Here is a 14,571-nt window from a genome sequence, read left to right as displayed (position 1 = left end):
ATATATCTACATTATTTTTATTACGTATATATAAATATATATATATATAATATTATAGAACTTACGAACTTGGTCGTTTTGAAAAATTATGTCTTTTCGCAACAAAAAGAAAAGGGATCAAAGTACTTACAATATTATTAATTGGCATTAATTAGTTATATGTATTAAAGAAAATTCTCCATAATATACGTGGCTTAGGTGATTATGTCATAGTGGTGCTTAATTAGATACAGTAATTATCTTGCTTTTAGGGGAAGGAAAAAAAAAGAGCTCCTTTTAGACATGCATATATATGTCGTCATGATAAAGATTGATAAGCTGAATTAAACTATGTAACATTATTATCTACAAGAAACAAAAATGATTAATCTTGTCACTAAGAAACAAGAGCAAGTAATAATACAATAAACCCCATCTATTTTTATTTTATTTTTTTGAGGGGACATTAAGCCCATCTATTATTGGTCAATAAATTAAACTTTAAATGACAAAAATGAGTCATTTGAGAGAACTTATTATACTGTTGATGAACTCGATTATATATATATTTTTATACACACCTAATAATGTTTTAACCTCTACGTTATATATATGGGAGAGAGAAAATAAGCATATCTAATTCTAATGATAAAATAGGGTAAAAAAACAACAACAACATACATATATTTACAATAAATTTTAACATAAGATAAATACATGAATTTGACAAGTTATGTTTAATATTTTTAATACCAAGGTTATTATACTCCTCCACCCATTATTATAAGTTTATAATGTTTACAAATTTGTTTTGTTTGCAATAGAAATAGAGTGAGTTTACCCTAAAAAGACCACACGCAATAAACCAAATACGTAGTAGGTAGTGGTGATCACAAACAAAACTACCCCAAATATACCATAAGTCAATATTTTAAAAACAAAATATATACATACAACTATTCATGCACGGAGTTTACTTTTCAACAATAATGCAAGAATATGCACCTCCTCAATAATTGGTGGTATCTTATTGGATCCAATATTATATTCATATTATTTGAATAAATAATATATATCGATTCCTTGTCAGCCAAAATGCTTCTTCTTTTTTCACTTGTAAATAAAATATTTTTGAGTGTGTTCTGAAATGACTCTCTCTTCCTTTTTAGCCGTTGATAAGTCGTTGCTGTGGGGTTTGAATAGAAGTCACTTATTACAATAATAATAATAATTTGCCATCGTTTCAGAAAACGTAAGCTTTTACATTCCTTTGGTTAAGATTCTTTGAAGAATTATTTTGCTATAACCATAACGTACGTTGATCTCCTTATAATATGTTCCCAAAAGTCACCGATTCAAGCCACGTCATCATTGTCATATGGGCCCCAGTATCTACTAATGTACACGTGTTGGGGTTGAAAAAAAACGGTAGCTTGATTTCGATTTTATTTTAATTTGTAAAACCAGAATAAAAATGGGCAAAAGCTGAGTCAGCATATGTCCACTAGGAAAGTTTTACTTTCATGGAAATGGATAAGCCTTACCTGAGTCTGAGTGCATGACCATGAAAATTGGAGACTCAAGAGAAAATAGAAAATTTTATCATTTTATATTATTTTTTAAAAAAAAAGAAAAGAAAAAGAGGTGAAGAGAACGAACCATGTGATAACACGTGGCGAAAGTGGAGAGGAGAGAGAGAGAGAGAGGGTGTAATGTGGTGTGGGGCCGGAGAGGGTTGCAACATTGGTGGTGACGACGCCGTTTGATGATCTCGCTACCATTATAAATACGTGGCTTGAGAAGCGTTGTTTATTACTACTTCATAGTTCATACCAACTCCTCTCACACCTATTACGTGTTGCTCTTCTCCCCTATTTCCACCCCCACAAAATCCACTCCTGCCACCTTTGTCTTCCTTTATTTCTTTAGCCAAAATTTTGGTGTTTGTTGGTTCTTCTTCTTCTTCTTCGAAACCTTTGCCTTAGTTTTCGTCTATTCAAAATGTGTGGAATACTTGCTGTTCTTGGTTGCTCCGATGACACTCAGGCCAAACGGTTCCGTGTTCTTGAGCTTTCACGCAGGCAATTACCATTCCTTTAAATACATCTATATATAATATGTGATTTGGTTTTTTTTATATGTATATATCGAGAAAATCCCTTATTTTCTTGTTTTTATTAACTATTTTTGTTTTTGGGCGTGCATATACTACCATACATGTATTTAATAATTATGTGCATCAGAATGAAAGACTAGTTAAACAAACGGTTTGAAGCCGTTTTTTCACACGGTCGTTTTTGGTTTCAAACAACAGTTAAAGCTTGTACTAATAAGTTAAACATAAAAGAAACATCATAGTTATCCTATCAAGTTGTTTAAACTACAATATTTGTTTCCACCAATATATATTTTCATTTTTAATATTTATATACATATATGTACACATATTTATAGCATATATCATGGTCCCGCACTAGAGTTATATATATATGTAAATCGATTATATTACTATTCGAATACTCACGATCATACACACATATATATCAACCGTTATGATAGTATACAATATATTAAAATTTGGAAGAGCTAGTTTAGGGAATCCCTGAGTAGTAATGGAATTAAAATAGAATATTGAGTCATTATCCAATTCTTTCTATAATTTGATTAAGATAAAGCATGTGGGAGTGGGGTCCAGTAATGAAAGTGTCGTATAGAACTAGTACAATTTGATTTAGGCGTAACGTTTTAACTAGCAAGGGCCTACCTGGGTTTGGAGCCTGAGCTTACGTACGTGCACAACAGTAGTGAAAATTAATGAGTACTAACTAAAATGTCACTGTTATTGCTGTACGATGCAGATTGAAGCACCGTGGTCCTGACTGGAGTGGTCTCTACCAGCACGGTGACTGTTACTTAGCCCATCAAAGGCTAGCCATCATTGACCCTGCTTCTGGGGACCAACCCCTCTTCAATGAAGACAAGTCTGTTGTTGTCACAGTAAGCCACCACATCTTCCAATCTTTTATTTGTTTTTCCTTTAAAGTTAATACCATGTACTTGTGAATTTGAATAGTGATATTATGTTGAAAAAATCCAGGTGAATGGAGAGATCTATAACCATGAGGATCTCAGGAAGCGTCTTCCCAACCACAAGTTCAGAACTGGCAGTGATTGTGATGTTATTGCTCATTTGGTTAGTCTTAACATTAAATTTGTACAAAATCTTTGTTAAACCCCACATCCTAATTTGACTTCATAAACTATTGGATTTAATTATGTTCAATTTTATCTGATCTTATGTAGTATGAGGAGTTTGGGGAAGACTTTGTTGACATGCTTGATGGGATTTTCGCTTTTGTGTTGCTGGACACCCGAGACAACAGCTTCATTGCTGCTCGTGATGCTATTGGAGTTACTCCCCTCTATATTGGATGGGGACTAGATGGTACAGTTTTAACAATATAGTATATGTACTCTGTTTTACATGGTACAACTTATGTTTCTTTTTCTATGTTTGGTGAGTGAAGATCAAATAAATGATCATCATATTTTGATTTGTTTTCAGGATCCGTTTGGATATCATCTGAGTTGAAGGGCTTAAATGATGACTGTGAACATTTTGAGGTCTTTCCTCCTGGTCACTTGTACTCAAGCAAACAAGGTGGATTGAGGCGTTGGTACAACCCTCCATGGTTCTCTGAGGCTATTCCATCAACCCCATATGATCCACTTCTTCTTAGAAAGGCTTTTGAGGATGTAAGATTCTAGTCAATTCTAATTTGATTTGCAATAAAGTTAACTTCGTTTTGTTTTACACAAATAGCTTATGTATTGAAACACAACATATGCAGGCTGTTATCAAAAGGTTGATGACAGATGTGCCTTTCGGTGTTCTACTCTCTGGTGGCTTGGATTCATCGCTAGTCGCCTCCATCACTGCTAGACACTTAGCAGGCACCAAGGCTGCCAAGCAATGGGGAACACAGCTCCATTCTTTCTGTGTTGGTTTAGAGGTGATTTACTTACTCAAAATGACTCACATGCCTACTTTATCTTGCGTTTGTACATGGTATTAAATCTTCAATCTTTACACTGTGAGCAGGGTTCCCCTGATTTAAAGGCTGGAAGAGAAGTTGCAGACTATTTGGGGACAGTTCACCATGAGTTCCACTTTACCGTTCAGGTATCACTAAAATATAAATCCTCTGCTGCTAAATAATGGATAGATCCTAGTTTGTTTTGATGAAAAGCTGAATCTGTAAACAATTTTACGTTTGGTGTGTAACAGGATGGAATAGACGCAATTGAAGAAGTGATTTACCACATTGAAACATACGATGTTACCACAATAAGGGCTGCTACACCGATGTTTCTAATGTCTCGGAAGATCAAATCTTTAGGTGTTAAAATGGTGATATCTGGGGAAGGCTCTGATGAGATCTTTGGTGGCTACTTGTACTTCCATAAGGCACCGAACAAGGAAGAGTTCCACCAAGAGACCTGTAGAAAGGTCCTGGTTTTATTTCATTTTGGCCAGCTACATGTAGTTCTTCTTGTGCTATAGTCCGTGTGTTTATGAAAGCTAAATGACTTTATTATTCTTTACTTTGCAGATTAAGGCACTGCATCAGTATGATTGCTTGAGGGCAAACAAAGCAACATCAGCCTGGGGTTTGGAAGCCAGAGTCCCATTCCTAGACAAAGCATTTATCAACACTGCAATGGCTATTGATCCTGAGTTTAAGATGGTAACATGATTAGCTCTGTTTAATTTTAGAATGCCTCTCTTTTCTTCTCTCTCTTTTTAGATATGCGCAAACTACAGAGCACAAAATTGATCAAACTGAATTAAATTTCAGATAAACCGTGAAGAAGGAAGAATCGAAAAGTGGGTGCTTAGAAGGGCCTTTGATGATGAGAAGCAACCCTATCTGCCAAAGGTAGAACTTTTTTTCTAACTTGTATTACTGGATGCCTTCTTATGTACCTTTCAATCTTTTTTTCCACTTTCTAACTAATGTTTCTATTTGATTCCCTGCAGCACATCCTGTACAGGCAGAAAGAACAGTTTAGTGATGGAGTCGGATATAGTTGGATTGATGGCCTCAAAGACCATGCTTCTAAACATGTAAAAAGCTTCTTCACTTGTTTTATTCACTTTTTTTTTTTTTTTTTTTTTAAAAGTTCAATCTCTATTCTCTTCGAAATTCACTTGAAATCTTATCATTCTTGCCCATTTGTACTCACAGGTAACTGACAGGATGATGCTTAATGCTGCAAACATCTTCCCACACAACACTCCCACCACAAAAGAAGCCTACTACTACCGAACCATTTTCGAAAGGTTCTTCCCACAGGTAAAGATAACATATAACACTATACAAGGACTTTTTGCCAGTTCAATCCTATAAGACAAAGATTGAAAATTCCATGTTGAACCTTGTTATGCTCTTCTGTTTAACCTGTGCTATTGGATTTTGCAGAACTCAGCCAGGCTGACTGTACCAGGCGGAGCAAGTATTGCCTGCAGCACAGCCAAAGCTGTTGAGTGGGATGCTTCGTGGTCAAAAAATCTCGATCCATCTGGCAGGGCCGCCCTTGGAGTCCATGTTTCTGCTTATGACAATTCTTCTGCTAATACTGGGGTGGTTCAACCAGTGATCATTAAGAATGTACCACAGATTTCAGTGAGCACTCCTGGTGTTGAGATCCTCAGCTAGTAAAATTGTACACATAATGCTAGATGGAACAATAATAATAATAATAATTCGTAAGCCCGTTGAGGCTAGAATTTAAGATGAGTCCCTTTCTCTGCCTTGGCTTGGCATATATCTTATAGGAAGTTTGTAAAATTTGAGAGAGTACTCTCTCTGCTATGGTGGTTTGAAATATATATGTAACCACTGTATTGTGATGTGATATATAGTACAGGTTTTTGAAGTGTATTATCCTTGTATTGGAGTTCATAATATAAGAAGTGACACTTTCTTTTGTTTTGGGTCCAAGATTGTTGTAGACTATGAATCTTATCTATCAATTATTATCTCAACTTTTCAACTTGGGAAAAATCCCAGCCGATTCCAATCTAACATCTTCAATTTCTCACTTGCATTTTCACTAATCACAAATTTAAAGTTACAATAAGTCTGACTTCAAAATTGAATTTAAGAAGCCATTAGAAATAAAGAGAGCTCCCTGATCCAGCTCTTCTCATGTCAAATAATTTTTCACTGTCGGATTATGTATCCAAAAGGTGACATGTAGCTACTCTTTGGACATACAGTCAATAAGAAAAAATTACCTAATTTGAGATGAACTTACAAAAAATAACAAACATGTAAACCATATTTAAGTTGGTGATCTTTTATCCCTATATAAAATGTCTTAATAATTTAGATACTACGTATTTAAGTTGGTGATCTTTTATCCCTGTAGAAAATGTCTTAATAATTTAGATACTTAATAAGATTTGTTCAAGATAGGCATCCAACTGCTCACTCTTAGTATCCAAATAGTAGGAACACTTACCGTTTCTTTTGCCAAAGACTATAGGACATACTTTTTTTTTTAAAGACAAATTTACAAAAATATGGGGAAAAATAAATTATTTTATATATTTATGAGCATAAAACTTATGCCTTAAAATATGGTAATTCTAGCAAAAAAAAATGTTAAAATTATGAGAATCCTACAAAATACTATAAACAAAATACCATAAATCAAAATACATTCTCTCTCTTACTTTCCTCTTTCTCTCCATCTCTAATGTATCTTTTACTCTCTCTCTCTCTCTCCATTTTCCTCACAACAATAGCAGCCAATCATTTTCTCTCACAACAATGGGAGTTCTTCCCTCCAGTCACTATCGACGCCACTCTGATTTGTCTTCTTCTTCGCGTTCTTCTTCTTCTTTATGTTCTTCAGCGCCTTCTTTGTTGTTTCAGATCTGTTTTTTTTTTCCAAATCTGTAGTAATCAGTTACTGTCACAATTTTGTTTTGTTTTCAGATTTGATTTTTTTGTGGACCTAGCTGTAACCTCATTTAATCCCATTCTTCATGGTTGTTTTTAAATCTGATTTTGTTTTTCAGATCTAGTTTTCTTTATAAAACTACATGAGTAACCAGTTATTGTCACAATTTTGTTTTGTTTTTAGATCTGAGTTTTTGTGCACCTAGTTGTAACCAGTTACCTTATTTAATCTCCTTCTTCATAGTTGTTTTTAAATCTGATTTTGTTTTTCAGATCTGGTTTTCTTTATAAAACTACCTAAGTAATATGTTACATTCTTTAGTCTTCTTCTTCTTCTTGTTGGTTATTTTCATATCTGATTTTGCTTTTCAAATGTAGCTTTTTTTTTTTAAAGATTTAGCTAAGTAACCAGTTACCAATTAATTGTTATTTTGATAGGAGTAACCAGTTACCACCTTCTTCTTCTTCTACTTCTCAGGTTAATTTTTTATTTTTTAAGTTTTTTTTTCTAGGTTTGGCTTACTAATTAGTTATCAATCAGTTATTTTAATAGGGGTAACTTGTTACCTTCTTCTTCTTCTTCTTCTTCTTCTTCTTCTTCTTCTTCTTCTTCTTTACTGGCTACATTCTGATCTTATTTTTTTCCAAATCTGCCAGTAACTAGTTACAATTCACTCAAGTACTTGCCATGGTAGTTAAAATTGATAGTGGTAATCGGTTACAGCCACATTACTAAAATATCCAAAATTATTTTTATAGTTGTAACCGGTTATTATTTAAAATTAAATTAAATGCCATATATACATGTCCAACAATAATCCAAAACATACATATGAATAGAGCTGTAAATACGGGTCGGGCTTTCTAGCACGGCACGAAACCGACACGAGCCTGGGAGGCACGAGCACGGCACGACACAAAAAAATATGGGTTTGGGCCAAGCACGACACGAATTAAAAATTGGCACGGCACGGCACGACACGACAAGCACGAAGGCACAACACGAAAGCACGAACAAACTAGCCCGAAAGCACGACACGATAAAAAGCACGATATTTTGACATTAATAATGATAATAAATTTTTATTTGTCAATTATCTATATAAATTAAAATGATAATAAAAGTCTATTATTTTTCTCAATTTTATATTTTTATAATTATATTAATTTATTTAAGATTTGTGAGTTAAAATTTTTAGTATTTATTATTAGGTATTCAAATTCTAATAATTATCTTTGATATAATTTTATGCAAAGTATTGTTAAAAAGTCTATAAAAATATCTAAAACTACAATTTGAATAAAGAAATGTATTTGGATTGGTGGTGAGTCCATTGATTGTTAAAGATGAGGTGGAGGGTTCAATTCCCCATCCTCACACTTTTTGGCAATAATAAAATTGGCCTAAAAGTAGGCTCAAATTTGGGCCCAACACGACACGACATGGGTCGGGCCCATAGGCCGTGCTGGGCTTACTCTTTCAAATATGGATCGGGCCGGCCTGACATGAATTGAATACGGGCTCGGCCCGGTCCGAATTATTCAGAGGCACGTGTGGGCCGGGCCCGGCCGCCCACATTTACAGCTCTACATATCTATGATGAACGTAACCAATCTTATCACTTCATATTTGTATGTATATATAAAAGCAATATAATAACAATAATAATATATATATATATATAAAAATGTGTATTGTTTTATAATCTTATATATATATTTATAAAAATAATAATAACAGTATATATTTGATGGAAGAAATTATATGGTATTTTTGTATACGATTAATTGTATATATATTATTAACCTAAATATAATTAAAATATATAGTAATAAAATATCCCTAAAAGTAATTAAAAAAATTAATATTAAAGTTGTGTATTAAGTATATGGCTTATTTTAATAAAATTACAAAAATATGGGAAAAAATCCCATGAAAATGTAAACAAATAAATTATGTCGTACAAAACTTAAGGGGGAAAAAGTCATATTTATCAAAATTTTACAAAAAAAGAATTACATATTTCATGTAATTTCCTCTTTTTATTTTGGAATACTTACATATTCTACCACGTTTTTTTTTTCATCTTAATTACATAAATAATGTTGATTTTTTTTATTTACATAAATACCTGAATGTTTGTATCAGATTAAAAAATAATATATGTTTTCTCTCGCATTCTCTTTCCTTCTATCTATCTATGAATAATTGTAACGCCCTCCTAATCCAGGACCGTTACACTGTGTAGACCTGCTAATCAGGTCATTTGGCTTAAATCGTGTAACTAAGGTCAGTGACAAGGGTTAGGGTTAAAATTTTTGGTCAAAGAACCACTGACTTTTGTTTCAAAAGTGTTATACAATATGGGATCCCAAAATAATACAACACAACTATTTAAAAGGGTAAATACATAACAAAAAGTTACATCAGCCGGCCTAAGCGGCAAAATAGGGCTATAACCCTAGTTCCTCTGAGATACCCCGGCTGTGATGGTCGAGCAGCTGCATATGTACACGCCGCCACCGAAGCTCTCCAACTCATGGTTGGTCAAGCTTTCCCTTTCTCTTACCTGCACCACAAAGCACCTGTGAGCCGATGCTCAGCAAGGAAACAGAACGTGCGACAATAGAGAATATAACTTTAAAATAACCATTCAATAAAATCAGTAATATCCACTCATAACCAATATCTTATAAATTCAATCGCATGATCATTGGATCAAACTGGGGTCGTCGCCCTATTCAGTTGCCTTTTAAGCCAACTCTCAGGCCTATGCCCTAGCTACGTGACCATAGAGTCACTTGGGGCCTCGCCCTTAGCTCTGTCCCACTAGCCATAGAGCTAGCCAAACCCATGTGGTTCACATTTGACCTTAGAGTCGATCAACGTAATAATATGTTGCTAGTTTAGGCTAATGCCTTTCGACCAGCGCACAGTATGCTATTGCTACCCTTGACTTATAAGTCAAGCCCTGATCCAGGATTACATACTTTACTTATAAGAAACAGATGTGGATAGGCACATCCCAACAATTAAGCACATATTCATGCTAATCATACAATTCCATTGAATAATCATACCCACGATACAAAACATAATCACATAAAGGGCGATATGCCCTAATCATAGAATTCATGTAACAAATATAAGCACTTAAGCATTTATTGACAAGCCTTTAGAACTAGGGGTGTTCATAAAACCGCCCACACCGCACAAACACCCACATCGCAATTTGTGGTTTAGAGCCCTTCGCGATGCGGTTGCGGTTTGTATTTTTGCCAAACCGCGCGGTGCGGTGCGGTTTGCGGTTTTAAATTTTATAAATGCGGTTCAAACCACATTGCACCGCATCATTATATATATTAACTTTTTTGTATTATATTTTTTCAATTTTATTTAATGCATAAATATTTATATAGTATAGTATAATATAATATACACAATATCTAGAAAGAAATATAATGTTTCATAGGATGCTAACACACATCCTACTTCAATCTAAAGATATTCCTCCTTAATTAAAATAATATTTACTTTTATATTACATTTTTTATTTTTTATTAGTTTGTTATATTTTTATTGTTTTGCTTAAAGTTTATTAGCTTGTTGTATATTTAATTATTTTGTTAAACACTCTATGCTTATGAGATTTATTATGAATCTTTCTTAATTATAATATTTAATTGTTAAATTATTTGGCGATAGGTATAAATCGCCAAAACCGCACCGCACCACACCGCATTTTTGCGGTGCGGGTTGCGGTTTGGAAAATTGTTCAAACCGCATATGCGGTGCGGTCCAAAAAATTAGAGAAAAACCGCACCAACCGCACCATGAACACCCCTATTTAGAACAATAGCCTAACATAATCAATTAAGGGGCCCAAGCCCTAACCATATTCAAATACGATAAACGGGCCAAGCCCTAATCACACACAACACGTTTTGGGTGCAGTTTTCTTACCTTAGGTCCAATTGAGCGTAAATGAGAACGACCCTCGAGCACAATCCCAGTTCCGAGCCCTTAGCGAAACCCTAAGCCACAACCATAAAATAGGATTCTATTAATATCGAGTGATCAAAGGCTTTCAGACCAAGTCTTAGCCTCCGGGACCTCGGGTTCCACCAAACCGGGTAGTGGAAACAATCCCGAGCCCTAAGGAAAAGTTCTATTTTGAAAACAAACTCCCAAGGAAAAATTGCCTAGGCGGGCCGCGACTTGCCCCCCTATGGGTCGCGGCGCGCTCCCCTGACCAGCCTCTATCTCCTCTCTTTCCAGAGGCATGGGCCGCGACTTGGCCTCTCAAGTCGCGGCGCACCCCCAAGGCAGAGGCCTCCCCTGGTGCATGGCTCAGGCTGAGTCGCGACTTATCAAGAACAAAGTCGCGACTTGGCCCCACGAACCCAAAAAATCCTCCATTTCCAACAGCCAAATTCAATCCTAACCATACCAAATTTCATCCCAAAACATAAATCAATGATTCCAATCACCCTAATATGTTCCCAACAATAAAACACAACAGGAAACTAGCTCAAAACCTTATCAAAACTCCAATTCAATTCATAACCTTAAAGTGTTTAAGAGCACTAAAAACCAGCCAAGGAAACACATAATTTAATGACCCAAAATTGTAATTCAAGGCTTACCTCAGTTCCTGATTGAATCCACAAGCTATCACTAAGCTAATCTCTAAGTCTAGAGCTCTAATTTTGTGATTTCTAGTAAAAAATCCCTTGGTTCTTCAAGGACTTAGCTTGGAATGCTTGAGAGAAAAGAGAGTGAGTAGAGAGAGAAAGAGTCAGTCTAGGTAGCAGCTTCTAGGATTTCTAATTTTGTATTATCTAACTTATCTAACTTAAGCTAATCCCAAGACTCGGGGAACCAAAAACGTCATCGAGGGGAAAATGGTAAATTTCCCCAATATTCCCTCCTAAACTTTCTAACTTCAAATATATCTCCAATTATTTATTTTCATAACCCAATAACCCAAATAAATGTCTATTACCCAAAATACCCCTTGACTGGCCCCGAGTCGGATATCAGGTCCCGTTGTGACTTTCTCGCTAACTTGCTCCCTAGGATTGCCTTGTGCCGAGTAACCCAAAATAACCCACATAATAATGTGGTCTCTCACATATATCACATATATGCACATAAATACACAATTAGGCCCGCAATGGGCCAAATTACCAAAGTCGCCCTTCTAATAAGAAGCAGGCCCACATACATATTTAATACCCCTAAATATGCGCATTTAATCATATTATCACATAATCCACATAATTACAATTAATATAAAAATTAAATACATAATTCCATATATTTCCATCTCGGCCCCCTAATCAATGCCCTAAGTGTAATGCCCCAACTCTAGGGACTGTTACAGTGTGCTTTATAAACAGTGCTAAACTCGCTAATCGAGTCATTTGGCCAAAATCGTGTAACTAAGTATGATTAGTGGTTAGGGATTAAAAATTTCGATTGAGATATAACATTTCATTATAACGTTTACTGTGTACATTGGGATCCCAAAAATATAATTTAAAGGTCTATTACAAGAAAATATTTACAATCAGTCGATTTAGGCGGCAAAACAGGGTTTAACCCTGTTTATCCATAAATCAGTTGTTGATGACGTGGCAAGGATTTTGGACACATGGCAGACACATAGCAGAGATACGGCTCGCCTATCGACTAGCATTATTTCTGCACGACGAGATCAAGTTTTGTGTATGACCAGGCTGGTCGTATGTTTGTTCATTTATGTAAAAACTGTACAGTTGTGATGATATCTGAGAATATCTCTTCATTATGACTTGCAGATCTGATCATTAAGGATAGATATTATTTCCTAATTCATGTAACTCTTCCTGAGCCTATAAATACACAAGAAATAGCTCAAGGAAGAGGATCGGTCTCTTTTTCCTGAGAGAATTATATTACTATTATCCATTATATTGTTTTTCTTCTTCTAAGGTCCGTGAAACTCAGGAACCCTTGTTCTTTGATCACACTTTGAGAGTTTAATATTAATAATAGTATCAAGTGGACGTAGGTCATTACCAATTCTTGGGGCCGAACCACTATAAATCACTGTGCTCTTTATCTTTCCATTAAATTATTTTCAAGCTCTATATTATATTCTTGTCGTTTCCTAGACTCCGTGTCGTTGACCAAAATCAGGGTCAACATTCTGGTGCTTTCATTGAGAGACTTGAATCCGAGAAAAAACTAATGGCAAAGACTACCAAGAAAACTAGACAGGCTGCTACCGCTCCATCCCAGCCTCCTCCACCAAACATGGCTGAAGACGAACCTCATTTGGAGTTCGATGAGGAGGAAGTAGACTCTAAGGCCCTGAAGATAACACTGGGGGTGTTGCAAGATGAATTGGCCGCTTTGAGGGCCAATCAAGAGAGTGCCACCGAGATAATGGCGTCATAGCAGAGAGAGATAGAGCGCCAACACCAAGAGCTGAGCGAGAGACAGGCGGAGATGGACCGTCGTCAGAAGGATGCCATGGCAGCCCTCGAAGCAACCCTCCAATTGGCTAGGAATTAGGTTGCACCTGCCCCGCAGCCTGATCAACCCCCGAGTGGACCACCTCAAAGAGGTCCCAATCCTAGCCCTTCGCTCCAGCCTACAAGCCCTCAAAGGCTGGAGCAGCCACCAATGCCTTAGGATGATGTCCCACCTAGGGACCCTGAGACGCAGCCTCCATCCTAGGCTGGTCGAGGCAATCCCCCGCGTCCCAGGTAGAATAGGGTCGGGCAACAGCCCGGAAGCCCTAGACGCCAGGGGGGTGAAGAGCCGCACCCACCGAGAAGGGGGCAGCGTCCTTCTGGAAACATAAGGAACTTAGAGACAGGCTCTGCGGTCAAGGGCCCTCCACGGCATGATAATGCACAGGGACTCACGAACCAGCGCAGGCCTCCCCCTAATGCTCGGGAAGTTCCAGCCCAAGGATGCAACAGAGGAAACAGTCGGTCCCACCATAGCCAGTCAAGGTTCAGAGATGGTCAAGGCTACAATGAGGCCGACTCAGGCAGAGGGAATGCTGGTCGGAGAAACGAGGAGAGAGGTGGAGGTAGAAGCCCACCACCTAGAGAAGACCAACAAGCAGGACATAATGCTGGGGGGCAGCTTGGACAAAACAACGTCTTTAGCCGACTCGAAGCTAGCGAGCAGCAACGAAGAGACGACGACTTGAGGGATGTACTCAACGACTACCGAGAAAGGCACGATGAGTACATTCCCCCGGCACCAGAGGCCCCAGCAATTCCTGAAGCCGTTCAAGCTCAAATCGATGCCCTGAACCAGGCTGTGCAGCAGCTGGTCGGGGGGTGGACATCGCATATCGAGTACGATCGGAGGAGAGCTACCCCTTTCATCCAAAGGATTGCTGTGGAAAAAACCCCCAGTAAGTTCAAGATGCCAACCCTGCCAAACTTTGACGGGTATGGAGACCCGGTATCTCATGTAAACAAATTTGAGATACAAATGGACATTCAGAAAGTCTCTGAAGACGCTCGCTGCAGGATCTTCCCAGCAACCCTTTCTGATGCCGCTCAGGAGTGGTTCTTTAAGTTCCCTCCTGTAAGTATAATATCCTGGGAAATT

At 36.9% G+C, this 14,571-nt stretch overlaps 1 protein-coding gene across 1 annotated transcript; it reads left to right on the top strand.

Annotated features, from left to right (window-relative positions):
• Window positions 1–1,778: 1,778 nt before the first annotated feature.
• Window positions 1,779–5,984, top strand: LOC133791960 (asparagine synthetase [glutamine-hydrolyzing]). Its single transcript, XM_062229869.1, has 13 exons — window positions 1,779–2,060; window positions 2,838–2,976; window positions 3,077–3,172; window positions 3,283–3,424; window positions 3,545–3,735; window positions 3,831–3,992; window positions 4,082–4,162; window positions 4,268–4,489; window positions 4,593–4,727; window positions 4,839–4,919; window positions 5,021–5,107; window positions 5,229–5,336; window positions 5,463–5,984. Exons 1-13 carry the CDS (start codon window positions 1,981–1,983, stop codon window positions 5,697–5,699), a joined length of 1,761 nt encoding a protein of 586 aa, XP_062085853.1. The 5' UTR covers window positions 1,779–1,980; the 3' UTR covers window positions 5,700–5,984.
• The last annotated feature ends 8,587 nt before the right edge of the window (window positions 5,985–14,571 follow it).

This window comes from Humulus lupulus, chromosome 7 (assembly GCF_963169125.1).
Source record: "Humulus lupulus chromosome 7, drHumLupu1.1, whole genome shotgun sequence".
Classification (NCBI taxonomy): domain Eukaryota; kingdom Viridiplantae; phylum Streptophyta; class Magnoliopsida; order Rosales; family Cannabaceae; genus Humulus; species Humulus lupulus.
The sequence above is the reverse complement of the archived record's forward strand: the minus strand, read 5'-3'. Positions and strand labels throughout refer to the sequence as shown.

What these genes read in the sequence shown, in the direction of transcription:
- LOC133791960 (XM_062229869.1), top strand. Translation starts at nt 1,981, where the DNA reads ATGTGTGGAATACTTGCTGTTCTTGGTTGCTCCGATGACACTCAGGCC. An exon ending in CTTTCTGTGTTGGTTTAGAG is followed by an intron (nt 3,993 to 4,081) that starts GTGATTTACTTA and finishes CACTGTGAGCAG; the next exon opens with GGTTCCCCTGATTTAAAGGC. An exon ending in AGTTCCACTTTACCGTTCAG is followed by an intron (nt 4,163 to 4,267) that starts GTATCACTAAAA and finishes GGTGTGTAACAG; the next exon opens with GATGGAATAGACGCAATTGA.